Below are 18,814 nucleotides of genomic sequence, written 5' to 3'. Positions count from 1 at the left end.
GAAGCAACAATTCAAATCATAACACAAACTATTTTAAAGTCCTATATGCCTGATGAAAATTTAGCAACAAACATGTCTGCTATTAGGGAGCGGAACAAGCATACCAAAATATACGAAGAAAACACAGCTTTTAAAATGACCAGTAGAGAGAGGACTCAAGTACCAGTTGATCAGCAGCAAAACTTTTTTTCCTCAAGTAGAAACAAGGTCCAGTTTCCAGTTTCACTTGCCAATGGACAATTTTGATTTTAACTGCTTCAGAGCTTTCTACTCCGAACAATAAAAGGTACCAACTAATTAGAACCAAACCCCTCTTACCAGGAAGAAATAAGTCCAAGGCTACTGAAACTTCCTACTTGGTATGCCACAATCTGCCCAGACATTTTAAAATCATAATGCAGCTATTCACGTCCATTGCACATTGCCTAGGAAGATTTAAGCCCACTAGGAAATACAACGTTCAAACATTTCATTGCTGCTTCCCCTCCTCCCACCCCCCAAAAAAGGAAGAAAAAAAACATTAAAAGAATAAACTCAAAACTAGCATCAATCCAAAAAATGATATTGTCTAAATAGATCTGTGCAATATACAGGCTCCTTTCTTCTGGAAGGGTTATTGCCTCAAATTAATAAACATATTTAATACATTCCAGGCTGGCACACACACAAAAAAAGTAAGTATTATTTGCTCTTTTCAGTGGAAAACAAAATGAAGGAAAAACAAAAAAATTTTCATCATATTTAATTGGGGGACTAAAAACGCAGGAAGGCAGAAACAACAGTAATTGAATATCCCAAAGATGATTTTGGCGCCTTTTACAGAACCAAAGGGTATGGGGAAAAAAAAAAGGCAGTAGCAGCATAAACAGAGAGTCCCAGGCTCTAGTCATTAGATGTTTATTAAATATCTTTTGTGCCAAACTCACAGCAGAAGTCTGGGTCTTTATCTTATGCAAGTGTCCTTACACCAATGCCTCATATTTTCATGATTCAGAAAGCAATTCTCTGTAGTGGAACAGAAAAATGGCCATACTGGGTCAGATCAACACTCCTTTGAACGTGATAGCCTCTACCAGTAGGGGCCAAGAGCAGATGTTCAGGGCAGCAAACAAAACACATACACATCCTTACTCAGGGTAGTCTCCCTATTTCCAGCAATCAGTTTAAAAAGAAAAAACTAAGAGGCTCTCAACCAGAAATACTACATAGCCCAACAGGCTATTCTCAAAAGAAACAAGAAGCCCAAGGTTTTTAACTCCAGACAAGGAAAGATAAAAACTAAATACGATTCTCACAGCTCAGCATCAGTGCCTTCATGACTGCAGGACAGCCTACTGTGGGAAGTTGCGAGGGAGGAAGGGAAAGGAGCCGGATGATCATCATCTTTGCTCTATTTTTTATTTAAAACAGTCGAAAGTCTCTAATACATTCCTTCTTACCCACAGCAGCTTCATTTTAGAAAGACTAAAATTAACTATTTCACATTTTTGGTAATTTGGATGGATTTTTTGCTGAAAGTATTTACAAAACTGGATCTGAATTTATAAAAAAAATCTCAAAGTATGCAATTTTTTTTCTCTCTTTAAGAAACAAAGAGTCCACTGGAACAATAACAACAACAAAATGCTTGCAAGTACAGCCAAAGCAGTAACAACACTTTGGAAAATAAATTATCAAGTCATTTGAAAAATAACCCTGGAGACAGAAACCTATGTATTCTTCCCCATACTGCACATCTAACCAACAAAGATGCAAATAAAATATTAATATACTGACTTCAGATCCAATAGAAACAATTTTCTTAACCATTTTATCTTTAAAATAAAATTGAATCTCACTCTCCATTTCAGCAATCTGCATTAAAATATCAGGCCACTCAATAGCCATAAATACTTCTGTACTTCACCCATTCCAGAGTATTTCAGAGTAAGTAATAAAGCCAGAGGCTGCTGTAGATGCTGAACGCAAATAGGAATGTCCTTCCCAAAAACAAAAGGACTCAAGAAGAAATTTGGTCAGTTAGTAAGGAAAAGAGAAGTGATCAAATAATGACTGTAGAGACAGCAGAGCAAGAATGTGCTCTTGTGCGTTACTGGGCTGCTCATGTTTAAGAAGTAACAAGAGCACGTTTTGACTACTCATACCCAGCAAGCACAATCGTTTAGCTTTTCTAGTGTGTCTTTACCGGCAATCTGATATTTGCTGTAATTAATCCTCTCTGACTCAAAAGATCAGAGATATCCACAGACATTCTATCTCTGTTATCCTTCTGTTAGAAACAAACTGCCTACACTGCTGGCCTCAATCCACTTTTCTGCTACGTAAGGTGGTAAAAAGCTTCCTAAATTATGTTATCCCCCTCCAAAATCCTCTTTCCATTCTCCTATTGTTATGTCATTTCCTCCCACCATCTATTAGGTTCTTTTTCAAATTCTCTCCAGTTTGCTTCCACTGATCACCTTGCACACTGAGGGAAGGACTTCCACAAAGAGTGGAAAAAAGCCCTCATAGGCATAGTCTCGGGCAAGGCATCCTAGTCTCTAACATGTTCTAGCAGAAGAATTATAAAAACTTTAATTTGGGTAATTACTTTATTTGTAGTGTGCATGTGAAGCAATGTTCCAGAACATTATATTCTACAGTAGCTATGACGGTTAATTTGTATAAATAAACTCTTGGGTGCGAGACCTGTCTACTTAAGAGACTATGAAGGTACACAGACATGGAATAAAAAAAGACAGGGTTTATGGCAGAATTGTCTCTGCAAATTCCCCTTCCACAAAAGCATTATTTCTCCAGCATCTGAGTCTGTGGTTCTTGCAGGCCCAATGCCAAGGCAATCTGTCTGAACAAGCACTGGTCTATCTGGCAGAAAAATGTAGTAAACATTTTGGCTAGAAACTATTGTGCATACAACTAAGGGTATGCACAGTAGAAAGAGGTATTCCTACTGTTTTGGGAAATCAATACTTTTAAGTAAAAGGTAATTCTGCAGCAAAGGTAAAACATGGGAAAATCTGACACTGCTCTATGTTGTATATAAAACCACACTTGAGCATGATGACTTTGTACAATGACTTTATTTTTTTTTTTACAAAGCAAAGATGTGGGGCCTCAAAATCAGAGTTCTCTAACAAACCACTGCCACCACTGAAGAGAGATCCCAAAAGAGAGGTTCAGAGCCTACAAAATATTACATCATTAATACAAGTCACTACATGATACCGTTGCACGCAGAACAAAAAAGGTGCTGCATCTATGTATTAATCACTCCATTTCCATATGTTCCCTCATTACAAAAAGTTGGAAATGCAACATATACTTAAGCAGGGAACAGACACCAAGCATTTCTGCATAATAAAACCTCCTGCCTAAGAGAAAAGAATGGAGGCCACTTATGCCAACTATTCCTCCAGAACACATCCACCTCCTGCATTAAACAACCTTTATACTGATAAATATATATTCCTTTTTATTTCACCACCAACATTGCAGCTATCTGCTTTCAAAGGCAATATGACTGGACTTTAAATACAGAGGTCATAAGAAATGTAATAAACTTGATGCACTTTCCACAATGGCTCATTTTTAAACAAAGATTGTGTAAATAAAACTCCCTTATTATGCAATTGTTGCTTAATTTTCCAGTTGCATTAGACAATTCCTGATACCCACATCCACATATATAGTATCACGTACTTCAACATCCTGAGGTATATCATTATGTAAAACAAAGTAACATAGATAACAAGATAAAGTTCCAGTGACAACTGTCTTGAACAGCCAAGTAATCTTTAACATCCCTCAATCCATGTCAAAATTCTCTGCTTCTGGAAAGTTGTTTCCTTTTACAATTTAATACATATTATATAGTTAATCTTTCAGTTTCATTTGCCAGTTCTCACATGAAAGCCCTGTGTCAAATGACAGAAGTTCTTAAAACAAGTAAATTAACAACTAAAGCAACAATTAAATAATAAATAAGGGAGTTTTATTTATACACCCTTTTCTCTTGAAACACTAAAATTGTTCCCATTTTACAGTGGCTTCCAGACTTCAGCCTGTGATTTTCATTCCACCTCTCCATAATTCAGCACACCAACGCTGGAAATTTCTGCAGGGTTTCTCAGTATTAATACATTTTTTCCCCCATTAAAAAGAACTGCCTGATATCATAATTAACAGCAGCTAATGCAAATGTAAGATTAGCCAACTTACGGTAATCAAACATTTGATAACATCAGTATCTTCCCCTTTTGATTAAATAGAAAAATAAATTGCACTGATTTCATTTTTTTGATGCTTTGTCATACTGCAGATGTGGGTAAAGAGCTCATTTTTATTATATAAATGAATAAACATAATATTTTGTGAATTTCCATCTAGGAATTTGTTTTTAAATTAAACAATGCATTCAAACCATGTCATTTATTGTCATTCATTTTAGGTGCCCAACTAGAAAAATCTCAAGACAGTATTACAGTCTTGAAAACAATGATCTTAAATTCTGCTGAAATTTCACCAGCTTTCTCTACAACTGAAATTAACAGGCACTCCTGTCACTAAGGACATCTTCCAAGATGTGGAAGTGAATCCAAAGTTACAGAGTTATTAGTGCGTCAAATAGCAGACATAAGATACCATTTACACCATATTTGATGTAAAACTAAAACCTTTGCCAAAATAATCAGGGAGTTCATGTACACAGAAGGTATCTATAAAATGGAGTACACAGTACTTCCCTATACCACTGAGCATTAGGAAGGTAAATTCACACACATCTGCTACCTATGCCAAAACACTGAGCAACTTCTGCATTTTGAATTCAAGCAACTTAGAACAGAGAAGTACACCCAGGTCTATCAGCATTTCTTAAAATCCTTTAAAAAAGTGGAAACAGCTACTGAATCAACTGACTGAAAAAGAAGAGAAAAATGCCTGAATCTATATGTAACCAAGTGCCATCTGTCTATGCACCATCATCACATCCATATGGCTTGGGGGAGAAGGAAGGCAGTGGCAAACCCTACCACTCCATCCCTAGCAAAGAAGACTGACTGAAAATACTTACATGAAAAGCTCATCATCCACCACCAGAGCAGTTAAGCAACAGAAGAGAATGAGCTAAGCAAAAGAATGAATGAAACCAAACAATAAGCAGCTTACAAAAGATTTACTACTTCATTGCTTCTTCAATGCTACTCTCTTCAGCGCAGCTAGCATCTACTCTACATGGAGCTCAAAGTGTAGGAGGACTCTGCTGGTGTTTTTTCTGTTGTTCTGTAACATACACCTACAGTTCTGGAAAACAAACAAATGATTAAAAACATGTGCTTTGCAAGACTCTGTAGTGCATGGTTTGCATGTGACAGAGCAGAGGCTCTGTGTTTGCATGTGCTAAGGAAATTCCCACTTCCATTGCTATAGCCAAACAGTAATCCTGTTTGATTGAAGGGGATTAAAATGATTAGCAAATGCATTTGTTTCTAAGTTGGCTTCCCTAGAATACAATCTAATTTCCCTTGAAATTCCTAGGAAAGAAATCTTTCACTAACAAAGACCAGAAACTATAAAACATGAGAAAATAATCTATATGAATGTTCACATGGCTTCACTCCTTTTCTCCCTTCCTATATGTCTTCTAAACATAGAACCAAGCTTTCAGGAACTTGAAAGTAATTTGTTTAGCTCTAATCACTTCAGCTGTTTTGATGTATCTACACACATACTTAGCATAATGCCTAGACAGAATTATAGATTTCAGACTACAACTACATTGATAATCTTATCTTTAATCAGGAATAGCTGAGGGGTCCACAAACAGCAGATGGTTCTATACACCACACTGCTCCAAGATAATGAGGAGCAGAGTTTCAGCCTTCCCTCTCAATTCTCTATTTCTTCTTGGTTTAACAATCAGATACAAGAACTTATACTGTAGTTTCTTTCATGTTAACTTTTACAGCCACCTCAAAGAATATATTCCAAAGAAATACACTGTGCTGCACAAGGTCATTTCAACAGTAAATATTTTTGTGAAACAGAGTTCATGTACACAAAAAAGCAAATTTTTCAAATTCTATCCAACACCTACTCACTGAAAACAAAGTCTACTACTACTCTGGATGAAAGTACTGAATCACACTACCCAAGCTTATTTCCTGCAAAGCAGCATTGCTCAGGAGAAACAAAGCTATTCAGTTACAGCGCTGTATCTCATTTCCTCCATCAGTAAATTCTTCCCCACAAGGTAACTTTCTCTTCCCAATTAAAATTGAGATATATACTACTTATGTTGAGATATTAGCTATTTATGTTAAGGATAGGCTGGAGGGTATGGAACTCTGTCTGGGGACGGGTGAGAAGTCGACAGAGAGTTTGTGGGTCAGGGTTAAAGGGAGAACAGCGATGGGAGACATTACTGTGGGGATCTGTTACAGACTGCCTGATCAAGAGGAATCTGTGGATGATCTGAGGCAGATAGGAACAGCCTCATGCTCACAGGCCCTTGTTCCCATGGGGGACTTCAACCACCCTGACATCTGTTGGAGTGAAGGTACGGCCTGACACAAGCAATCCAGGAGGTTCCTCAATTGTGTGGAAGACAACTTCCTTTGGCAAGTAATAGAGGACCCAACAAGGAGAGGTGCCAAGCTTGACCTCGTCCTCACCAACAGGGAAGGGCTCGTTGGAAATGTGACGATCCAGGGCAGCCTTGGTTGCAGTGACCACGAGATGGTCGAATTTGAGATCCTCGGGACAGTGAGAAGAGCGTGCAGCAAGCTCACTGCCCTGGACTTCAAGAGAGCAGACTTCGGCCTCTTCAGGAACCTGCTTAGTAAGGTTCCATGGGATACAGCCCTAGAGGGCAGGGGGGCCCAAGACTGCTGGTTGGTATTCAAGGATCACCTGCTACAAGCTCAGGAGTGTTGCATCCCAACTAGAAGGAAATGCAGCAGGAGGGCCAGGAGACCTCCTTGGATGGATAAGGAGCTGCTCAGGAAAATTCAAAGGAAAAAAGAGGCTTATAGAAGGTGGAAGCAAGGACAGGCAGGCTGGGAAGAATACAGGGATGTTGTCCAGGAAGCTAGGGACCAGGTTAGGAACGCTAAGGCCCAGTTAGAATTGAACTTGGCTAGGGATGTTAAGGATAACAGCAAGGGATTCTATAGGTACGTAGCGAATAAAAGACAGACTAGGGACAACGTAGACCCCCTCCGGAAGATATCAGGAGAACTGGCTACCCTGGATTTGGAGAAGGCTGAGGTACTTAATGACTTCTTTGCCTCAGTCTTCACTGGCAAAGGCTCTGACTGCACCACCCAAGTCTTGGAAGGCCAATGCAGGGACTGTAAGAATTAAGACCCTAGGCCCACTGTAGGAGAGGATCTGGTTTGAGACCATTAAAAACCTAAACGTACACAAGTCCATAGGACCTGACGACATCCATCCGTGGGTCCTGAAGGAGCTGGCGAATGAAGTTGCTAAGCCACTGGCCATCATATTTGAAAGATCATGGCAGTCAGGTGAAGTCGCCGACGACTGGAAAAAGGGAAATATAACCCCCATTTTCAAGAAGGGGAAAATGGATGACCAAGGGAACTGTAGACCCGTCAGTCTCACCTCTGTGCCTGGCAAAATCTTGGAGCAGATTCTCACAGAAGGCATGCTAAGGCACATGAAAAACAAGGAGGTGGTTGGTGACAGCCAGCATGGCTTCACTAAGGGGAAATCCTGCCTGACCAATTTGGTGGCCTTCTATGATGGAGCTACGAAACTGATGGACAGGGGCAGAGCAGTTGATGTCATCTACCCGGACTTGTGCAAAGCGTTTGACACTGTCCCGCATGACATCCTTGTCTCTAAATTGGAGAGACATCAATTTGATGGGTGGACCACTCGGTGGATAAAGAACTGGCTGGATGGCCACACGCAAAGAGTTGTGGTCAATGGCTGGATGTCCACCTGGAGACCAGTAACAAGTGGTGTCCCTCAGGGATCGGTGTTGGGACTGATCTTGTTCAACATCTTTGTCGGTGACATGGACAGTGGGATTGAGTGCGCCCTCAGCAAGTTTGCTGATGACACCAAGCTGTGTGGTTCGGTTGATACGCCGGAGGGAAGGGATGCCATCCAGAGAGACCTCGACATGCTTGTGAGGTGGGCTGATACCAACCTTATGAAGTTTAACCATGCCAAGTGCAAGGTCATACACCTGGGTCGGAGCAACTCCAGGCACAGCTACAGGTTGGGCAGAGAAGAGATTCAGAGCAGCCCTGCAGAGAAGGACTTGGGGGTGTTGGTCGATGAGAAAATGAACATGAGCCAGCTTCAGTGTGTGCTCGCAGCCCAGAAAGCCAACTGTATCCTGGGCTGCATCAAGAGGAGCGTGACCAGCAGGTCAAAGGAGGTGATCCTGCCTCTCTACTCTGCTCTCGTGAGACCTCACTTGGAGTATTGTGTGCAGTTCTGGTGTCCTCAACATAAAAAGGACATGGAACTGTTGGAACAAGTCCAGAGGAGGGCCACGAGGTTGATCAGGGAACTGGAGCACCTCCCGTATGAAGAGAGGCTGAGAAAGTTGGGGCTGTTCAGCCTGGAGAAGAGAAGGCTGCGTGGAGACCTCATAGCAGCCTTCCAGTATCTGAAGGGGGCCTACAAGGATGCTGGGGAGGGACTCTTCATCAGGGACTGTAATGACAGGACAAGGGGTAATGGGTTCAAACTTAAACAGGGGAAGTTTAGATTGGATATAAGGAAGAAATTCTTTACTGAGAGGGTGGTGAGCCACTGGAATGGGTTGCCCAGGGAGGCTGTGAGTGCTCCATCCTTGGCGGTGTTCAAGGCCAGGTTGGATGAGGCCTTGGGTGGCATGGTTTAGTGTGAGGTGTCCCTGCCCATGGTAGGGGGGTTGGAACGAGATGAACTTAAGGTCCTTTCCAATCCTAACTATTCTATGATTCTATACAACAGCTGAAGTCTGCATAATACTCCATACTATATCACATTTTCTGGATACATAATGTGCAGAACTCTTCTGCTCTCCTTAACTATAGGGTAGGATGTAGCTATGATATCACTGTTGCCCACTTTTCTCCATCACTGTCTCTTCACTGCCTCATGACTTTACTGATCCTTTTCACATTAGCCCTCCTTCCACGTTCTCTGTCAGGTGTTTTCATCCTACTTCCTACATAAACACTGCTGCACTCCCTCTTCCTTTGCAGTTCCTGTTAATTCCAGTTCCCCTGAACTCCAGACTTCTGATACATTTCCTTATCACCTCCTTAATATTTCTCCCTATATTCCAATTCCTGACCCTCACAATCCTGATTCATCACAATACTTCTGCCTTTGGATGACTCTCAACTCCCAGTTTGTCTTTAATTCAGGTTCGCTTTTCTTGTTTTTCACTTCTGTCTGATCCTCCTATTACCTCTCAGACATTGCAGCTAGTACTTTCCACGTCTTATTTTTTCTTGCGTTCCCACTTTTTGTTGCTTCTTAGCCAAATTTACTCCTCCACTAAGACCTACATTGATGTAAACTTAATTAAAGAAGTCTGGATTTAGTCCAAATAAAATCTTAATCACAAAAAAAATCTCTTATCTAATACCCAAACTCTTCAAGCTTATGTCTCTTCCTCCTCCACTCCCCACACTGAGAGCAATTACATACAGTAAACACTTTGCACACAGAACAGCCTGAGCTTGATGCTAACAGTGAGACCATGTGGGGAAAAGGTTATGAAAAAAAAGGAGAAACAATCTCACCATCAGTTTGCAATAAGATCAGTAGTTACGTACACCTAACCACCACCAAAAAAAACAAATAAACAAACAAAGACCCACCAATCTGTTAAAATGGACCAAAGCAGAGATTTTTAACTCTACTCTAGGTGTAATCACCCTCTACAGCTTTACAAGTCTAATTCTCAGTAATTCTATTTTTCCATGAGAAATTGCCAGCATAGATGAGAGAGTAAACAAGGAGCTACACGATTTGTCCTAACGTGAAGTTCTTGAATATCTGACTAGGCTACAACTTAAAACATGAAAGCATATGTGAAAGTACTGTCTATTTGCATAATAGTGTCAGTTACTTGTTCACAGTATTTTTCTAGTACTTATGGAAGCAGGAAGGGGAACTGGTTACTTTGCTAACCTGCCACTTCTCCAGGGATACATGCAAGCTATGAGCAAGAACCCCTCCTCAATGTAACAGTTTTATGGTCTGCATTTCTACATCCTTTGCAAACATTACTAGCTGCAAATACTTCCTTTCTCTGAACCCTTGCTTTCTGAACACTAAGCCTAAATCAGCTATCATCCTAGCCTTCAGAGGATTTGCTAGGAGTATCTGCTAGTTATCATCCCAGTTCTTCCAGAATCCTGGAAAATAAGTTAACCAGCCCCAACAAGCTGAGTACTTTAAGCTCACAGTTTTATTTACTGCTTTGCTTACTTGCATCCCTCTCCCTGCTATTCACCCTACCTTCTCCCATACTTTGAGCTCAGAAACTGCAGCAGGACACTCATTTAGATATGACAATACCTACATTATCTTTAATACTACTACATTTTAGCTGTATTATCCTTTCTTTTTCTCCTCACAACTCTATGTGATGAAACAGTGATCATGCTTTCTTTACTGTCTGCTCTCATTCCTAAAGGAACTTGACTTCTTTTGTTTTCTCTCATACTCTTTAATCAAAAAATCTCCTCTGACTACACAGCTGTTTCTTCCCATTTCTGAGAGGCCTGGCTCATCTGGTACATTCTTCTTAGTGTGTTTGAAGTCTGTAGATTCTCCTCACAAATTTCCCCTTTCTTAGGATAGTTCATGAACATTCTTCAGCTTTAGTACATAACATTTTAGTTCTGCAGAGCTCATCAGCTCTCAGTTTATTGACTTGTCCCTTAAATGTATTTTTTGCTTGTTTTTCCTTTTAGTACACAATGAATGCAGCCCCAGTCATTCAAACACTCCACTTGTTTCCAGTGTCATCCACAACATCCACTTGATTTCTGCTAATTCAGTGATTCTCACATTAGCTTCTTCTGCCTCTGTTTCCTTCTTATAAAAGTCAGCATCTTGGCTTGTCATCACATCACGTGGCTGAAATACAGATCTTATTTATTCCTCTTGCACTCTTCCTCCATGCTTGCAGTGCTAGCAGACAGCCCGCTTTACAAGACCATAACCAACAGGTTCTCTTTAACTGAAACCTGTCTATCATCAACCATACAGATCCTTTCTGCATATTATCACTAAAACACAGACTTTCACTCTAAGCTAAGGTTTTTATCCATGATCTTATAATTTAATTTTAATTATTTCAACATTCTGGCCTTGACAAATAGAGTCTTCCTCAGTCACATCCACTCATAATAGTAAACCCTGAATCTCTCTCCATATTTCTAAAAGCACTCTCCTTTGCATTAAATGTAGAAAGAGTGATCTTTGATTCTAATACTTATCAGTAGGCAATACCAACCATCTCTTGTTTATTCATGACACCCCCTCCCTCTGATCAGACTAACTCCAGCCACAAACACCCATTTGTTTTTTCAAAATCACACCTTCATGTTTTCCTACCAAAGCTTAGTTGGTGCTTATCTTACCAACACGTTTTATAGCTTCCACAAACTCTTCTGAACTATGTATTACTAAACATAGAATGGCAAGGAGAGCAAGGATGGAAGATAGCCTCACAGCTGGAGAAGCTACAGAAAGATTTCACACGGAGAACATCGTTTCCTCCCTCTCTAGCAATTTCATGAAGAATGTAACATTTACTCAGAGCCAGTGAGGACTGAGGGCAAGTGAAGACTCTTGCTGTGAGCCCATCCATAAGAGACACCCCAGCTTAGCAGGAAGGTCATGTGAGCCCTGGCCATGGCTCTAGTACCATGGACAGGGCTGGGCCAAGGCTGACAGTGAAGGGGTAAAGCACCACTGACCTTCGCAGCAAAGGGGGTTTGAGAAGTTAATAGAGATAAGGAGACTCTAAACATCAAAAAAGTATGAGAAGCTATACCCAAGACAAAGAGAAGAGCTAACTTAAATAGGGCTAGGCCCAACTCTCCCAGACCTAATAAATACATAGGGAAGGTGCAAATGATAAAAAAAAAATAAAAAATAAAAGATTTAAGAGCTGAACTACAGTGTTTAAGAATCACTAATGCACATTAATAAACTACTTCACAGCGACTCAGCTACAAACACAGCACATTAGTCAGGTGCACCAAGTTTTCTTGGATTCCTCCACCTCATCAGCCACGTCCACTTGACATGTGGCCTATAAGTGCTTTGGAGCAGGGATTAGACTTTTATCTTGTGACTTTGCAATGGTTTTCAGAACAAACGCCTCACCTCTACCTACCATTGCTGTATTTTATGGTTAAAAGAGAACAATACGAAGATGAGAAGAGGAAGTGAAGATGGATTAAACCTAAGCAGAATTAGCCACTTCCCACATCTACTCTTTTTTAGCATCGGCAAGAAATATACTAAATCCAGATGATTCTGAGAAACACAGTGGCGCTAGGGAAAACTCAAAAGACAAAAGCCACAGTTCATGAAATCCTTCAGAAGAGTACATATTTTCCATTGATCCTCCTATGGGGAATGGGAGCATTTGGTAACAGAAAGCAGAAATATCATTAGATGCACCAGAGTAAGGTACACGGCAAGCCACTTAATATGGCTTGAAATTGTTTTAACTGACTGCACATTGTCTGTACTTCAAAGGTTTAAGGTTTTAATTCTGTATTTTAAAATATGCACAAAGCTCCAGCTGAATATCTGCAGTTTAGCTCCTGTATTTCTGCAACTTCCATGCTCTGTATTCCTCTCAGAAAGAAAAAAATTCCCACACTCCTTTTGAAATCAGCATACCATTTGTGTCGACTTTCACAGAAACCTCTCTGGATGCTGATGACAGAGAATCACAATTCCAGAAAGGAAGCCGCAGTTGACATAAAAAAAAAAAAAGTTTTAAACAGTATATAATTAATGAACTGCAGCAAGGAAAGAAAAGTGTGAAAATATGTTCTAGCAAACACCACATTATATTGGGCAAAGATGTATTTTAATAAAAAGAAACTGACAAGTAATAGTAAATTTCTCAAAATGCACTGCAATATATGACATTTCCTACTGCTTCTCTAAGTATACAAAAACACTTTCTTCACACAGTTTCCCAAAACAAGTCACAAATATGCACTATAGGAAGACAGAACTCCAGTCCTAAAGACCTGACAAGCAAAAAATACATAATGGGGATAGCAGAAATTTTAAAAAACCCACACATGTATGTATGTCTCCAGTCTCACATTCACCCACCCTACCAAGCTGCTATTCCTTCTTGCCCTTGTTAGCTTCGTAGAATCAAAATGGAACACAGATAATTAAAGAATTTTAACATTCAAGAGGGAACAAAACTCAATAAGCATCAATCCCTCATGCTTCTCCAAGCCAGCTGAAAATGGTGGGATTGCCTCAGGTGGCCTAGAGAACAAAGGCAGGTAGAGGCCTGAAATTACAAGTTATGGCTTTAACATTAATTGCATGGATTTTACAGAAATTCCTGGAGAGTGGCTTTTAAATAGACCTCAAACAATCAAAATCTACTTCTATCCAGAGAACTAAGACCATCCTCACTACTACTGTACTGTTTCTTTTGATTTTATGTTTTCGATCTTTCCATCACATATTCATCCTGTCTACCTCTTACAAGACATTCATCCCAGTAGCAAGAGTTACTATGGTGGGGAGGGTGTTCCAGTAATCTATTAAACTGTCAATATTTCCATTCTCCTCTCTTCATAAGGAAATCTGTGCATGCAACAAAGTTTAAGTAGGTGGGATAAACTTTGCACCTCAAGTCAACCTCACCGTCAAGACATTAGATGGAAATGTCTTTGGCACATGAACTGTCTGCTACTCTCTGTTTACACAGTAACCTGCACAACAGCCCCCTACCCTTCTTTCTCGGTCCACAAGCACTGGACCACAATAAACAGGTAGAAAAGAAATAAACAGGAAGGATTTTTACGGCCTTCAGTTCCAGTTTATTGCAAAACTTAACTCATGCTTAAAAAAAAACTCACACACTTTGATTCTAATGGTTAAAACGCTATAAAAAATAATTTCTAAAAATCTTTAAAGTTCAGAGCTATTACGACCACTTTGCAGGCTCCATTACAGTTTAGGGACTATTTTATTTAACTTATAGCACAAAAAAGAAAGAAGTGGGTGCTCTAAGTAATAGCAGTACCAAAATTTTTACCAAGATTTTTAAGCTTTTGTATCTTAAGAATGGTCACCACACATTTTTAGATCCTGGAACCTTTAATAGCAAGTCAACTAAAAAGACTGTGTTTGTCAGACTAGATTACTGATTTCAAGCAACTCCTCCCCCAGTCATGTGGCTGTGCTCTGCACTATCAATTAAAACTTGTTTAATCTTAGTCACTATCATATACGCAAAGATTAAACAGTAACCTGTAAGGGCCTGTGACACATGCTGTTCACTTGTAATTTTGTTTTAGCAGAAGCTAAAGATTCCCAACATTTTGCTAAACAACATCCTAATCTGAGAACAATGCAGATATTACATGATTCCTTTTCCTTTGAAATCATGCTGTGTTCTATAAGCATGCCTTTCCTAATCCCTTTTCCACTACGGACTGCAAAGGATCAGATTCTCTTCCAACTGTCTGAATAGGCACCAGTTCCCAAACTGCAGTGCAGGAGCTTCTGGTGATCTCAAAAGGCCATGAGATCCAGGGTCTGTAAGTGGTGTTACAATCACATAAACCACTAAAATTCAACATACTTTCAGCTGATACTGAAAATCAATCATATTTTTCAACTGACACAGGTCAGTTAATACAAGTTCAGAAAACACTGATTTAGCCAATACCATTGCCCATGGAGATGTATTGGTAAATTATACACTTATAATTGTCCAACATCTTACTGATTTCCTCACTTACCAGCTTTTTCCACTTCATCACTGAAAGCAAGGCCACATTAACTAAACTTTTAAGACACTATTAGATACCTGCTAATTAACTAAGAATCACAAAACTGGTAAGCCACAATGTTAAGTGCAAAAGACTTCCCAGTGGAATCTGGAAGCAGGTATTTGTGTTTACACAGAGCTGAGCTCAGGCTAACGAGTCACATTAGCCCCTACCTCCTGTGCTTTTGCTCTGCTCCCCTCCCCCCCTCCCCCCCCCCCCCCCCCCCCGTGCCTCTGCTTCCAAGGAGGAGCCTGGGAGACTCAAGCTGGCTTCATGCAGGCAGTGCATAGTCCATTCCAGAAATGGACTTGCTGGGAAAAGCAGTTAAAAGACATCCTCAGAGCATCAGTATTAACCAGTTAATTTGTTGATCTAATGCATGTATACAATATCCTGGAAAACAAACAACTGTCTTCAGTTAATTAACTAACTCTTCCAGTCACTTGTTAAAACCAATGCCTACACAAAGCCAGCAGTCAGCATGGTTTCAACTTACCTATTAACTGTTTTGAATACCATGTTCCCTAAACTATATACAGCCAGACTTCCTAGTTTTCAGAACTGTACTGTCTACTGCAACACAGCAGCACATACTGGAAACTGATGCTTTACAGTGCTTGTGACATTAAAAATGCACAGCTCCTTTGTGTTACCTGTACATTTTTAGATGCATTCTTTACTAAGTCTTAGTTCATAACAAGCTGATCAACTAATCAACTAATTCTTGCCTAGTATTTTAGACAAAAAGGTGCTGAGCACTGATATCTCTATTACACAACTTATAGACAGCTTTTTATCAAAGAATCACAACCTGAAAAACCAGGCACATCATCCTAAACGACCTGAGTATTTCCAACCAAAGAAGTCTAAATTTGAAAAAAGATCTTACAGTTCTGAAAATTAATTTGTTCCTCTTGATAAATCACAAAGAAAAAAATTCAATAGTCATTTCAACACAGGCTTTAGGACAGCACACAAACAGGCAGCAACTACTGATACTTTGCCAAAAGTGCTAGATAGATGAATACTATTAAGAACAGCTATAGCCAGTGCAATCTCTCATATCCTGCCTTGCAAACTTCACTTAGATCCATAAGATACTAGGCACATTCTTTATCATCATTAATATAAGAGATAATTTTTGTACCTAAAATAGCCGTGTCTAATTTCCAAAATATGCAAAGATACAAAGACTTATCATACTGATTGAGTTTCTTTTTCTGTTAAACTTCTCCAAAGTGAAGAGAGATGTGACACAAAAACAAACGCTAAGCAGATTAAATAAGGAATCCACCATATTCAAATTTGTAAATGCATATCATTCTCCTCATGTAAAAAAAGTTTTCAAAATGTAACTTACTGAGTTAAATCTTTAAAAGACTTTAAGATACGTTACAAATTTTATGCCGTCATACATAAATTTTGTATCATCAGAAATCAAAACCATTTTTCCATGTTTTTTCTGAGAAGTGTTATGACAGCTTTGCAACCATACAGCTTTAGAAATTGAGATTTAGAGAAAGACCAATTTTTGTGAGACTTGTAATAATCTCTAAATCCAGCAAAACTGCTTTTGACCTAAATGCTAACTTCAATTCTGTGATAATCAAGTATTAAGCAGCTCTACCTTACAACAGATTCACTATTAAAAATAATCTTTAAGAAAAAGTTACCTTTGATTCAGAATTGCTGATCTTAAGACTATCAGGTTAATAAGGCATAATTAAATCCAGGCATTTAAGTGCAAGCTTGCAGGGAATAAAATTATGTCAGGAACAAAACTAACTCCTTCCATGCAGATTATTTTGAATTCAAATCCCTGGTCTAGTGGTTTGGGGAACTGGCAAAACAGGAAAATCTTGAAAAGGGTGTTTAAACACCTAACCCCGGTTTTGTTCACTTAAGACACGTTAATAATCCATTGCTAGTGGCAGTTCTTTTGTAAGAAGGAACATCAACTACTGACAAGACTCTTTCTGCTGAAGAGGCTCTTCTTAAAATACATGCTTACTGCAAAACAAATCAACCAAACACTCAATATAAGAACTGATGTAACAGGTAGATGGAGCAAATTAATCTGCATCACAAGCAAGATTCCCCCCTCCTACAAGTTACTTCAGAGAAGCTGCTAGAGGAATCAAGATACGCACAATGAAATGGGAAGCATCTGTGTATATAACTGGGATGTGGAATGTGCTCTCACTGTGTTCAGACCTGTCCCAGATTTCCCTCTAGATTTGAAACAGGAGGGAAGACTCTCAGTCTCCCTCTCTTCCCCCAGCGCTGGCAGCCACCCTCCGTAGCACGGGCCGCTCTTACCGCCAGGTTCAACGGCACGTTTCGAGTATTTTGAAAGAAAAACAAACCGCTCTCTCCCAGACAAAAGCGACTCCTACTAAGTACCCGCAGCCCAGGCTGCCCAAGAGGAGGCAGGAAAGAGGTGGCTCCCGCGCACCGAGGGGAGGCCGAGCCGGCGCCGCTTCGGGGGGCTGTCTAGCGAGCGGCAGGCGTCGCCTCACGGCCCTGGAAAAGCGGTTCCTGAGGGAACGCTACTTTAAAGCGTATGTCCGAGGGGAAGGAGATGTTTCAATTTTTACGTGCAGGGACTGGAAATAAGATTAAATCCCATCTGTACAGGCAGGCACACACACATTGGTAAAAGACTCTCCAACCTCTTGTATCGCCGGGCTGGCAGGGCCGAAGCCCCCCACAGCGGGGCGGGAAGAAGGCGCGAGGAGGCCGAGGCGTTTCAGGTGTCGCTGTGAAGGAAAGGGCAGAGGGGGGAGGCTGGAGAGTTCAAATAACCCCCCAGGTAAGAGGGAAGGTGAGACGACGGCAGAAACCGACCGGCTTAGGGCTCCGCAGGCACCACGAGAGGAAACAGAAGCGAAGGGTCGGGTTCCCCTACCCTCAGACTAAGAGAAGCAGTGCAGGGGGCGGCCGGCGCTCCAGCCTCGCTGTGCACTGAAGGGCGAGCTCAGAGCGGGGAGGGGGGCGGATCGGGAGACCACGGGCCGGGGGGCAACAGCGCCTCAGCCTCCCCCCCCCCCCTTTTCTTTCCCTTCTCCACCGCGAGCCCAATTTCCTCTCAGTGGCAGCCGAGGGCGCTCCTCAGGGCCAGGAGGGGAGAGGGAGCGGCAGGAGCCAGTGCCGGTAGTGCCTTGTTCTCTGCTGCCGCCGCGGCGGGCAACCAGGCCGGAGGGGGCTGCGCAGCCCACTCCCCGCCCCGCCGCGGCTCCCCTCCCGGGACTCACCTCCTCGATGGCCGCCACCGTGTTCCTGCACTGGGCCATCCGGGTGGTGAAGTTGGAGGCGGTAGGTGACTTGTAATCCTCATTGGTTTCGGACACGAATTCCGACACGGAGATCTGGTCCGGCATGGCGGGGCGGGGACGAGTGAGGGGAGGAGGGGGGGAAAACAGGCGGCTCCGGGGGGAGGGGAGGGCCCAGGGGGGGCTCCCCCTTCACATCGCTCGGCAACCGGCGGCAGCGCCCTCCTCGCAGCCCCGCCGTCTGGAGCGGTGTTGTTCCTCCTCTGCCGCCACACAAGGAAATTCCCCGCACCCACACTCCTCCTCCCCGCGCGGTCACGCAGCACCGGGGCCGGGCACACGCCCAGCGGCGAGCGGAGGGGAGGCGGTGGCGGGAGTTCTCTCCATACCCCGCCCTCCCTCTCGCTTTCTCCCTTTCTCACACACACACAAGGCGGAGACGGGCAGAGGCGCGGTCACATGAACCTGCCTTTCAGTCACCGCACGCCCGGAGAAGACCTGCCGCCACGG

The 18,814-nt window shown here is 41.6% G+C and overlaps 1 protein-coding gene across 1 annotated transcript in view; it reads right to left on the bottom strand.

The window, feature by feature from the left end:
- ASAP2 (ArfGAP with SH3 domain, ankyrin repeat and PH domain 2) overlaps nt 1-18,412 on the bottom strand; it is a gene marked incomplete at both ends in the record, with an annotated part of 95,634 nt that extends 77,222 nt beyond the window's left edge. Inside the window, one exon of the mRNA XM_080615928.1 lies at nt 18,287-18,412. Within this exon, the coding sequence (XP_080472054.1) occupies nt 18,287-18,412 (126 nt within the window). The remainder of the gene's footprint in view (nt 1-18,286) is intronic.
- Nucleotides 18,413-18,814: the final 402 nt, after the last annotated feature.

This window comes from Psittacula echo (assembly GCF_963264785.1).
Source record: "Psittacula echo genome assembly, chromosome: 4".
Taxonomy (NCBI): domain Eukaryota; kingdom Metazoa; phylum Chordata; class Aves; order Psittaciformes; family Psittacidae; genus Psittacula; species Psittacula echo.
The sequence above is the reverse complement of the archived record's forward strand: the minus strand, read 5'-3'. Positions and strand labels throughout refer to the sequence as shown.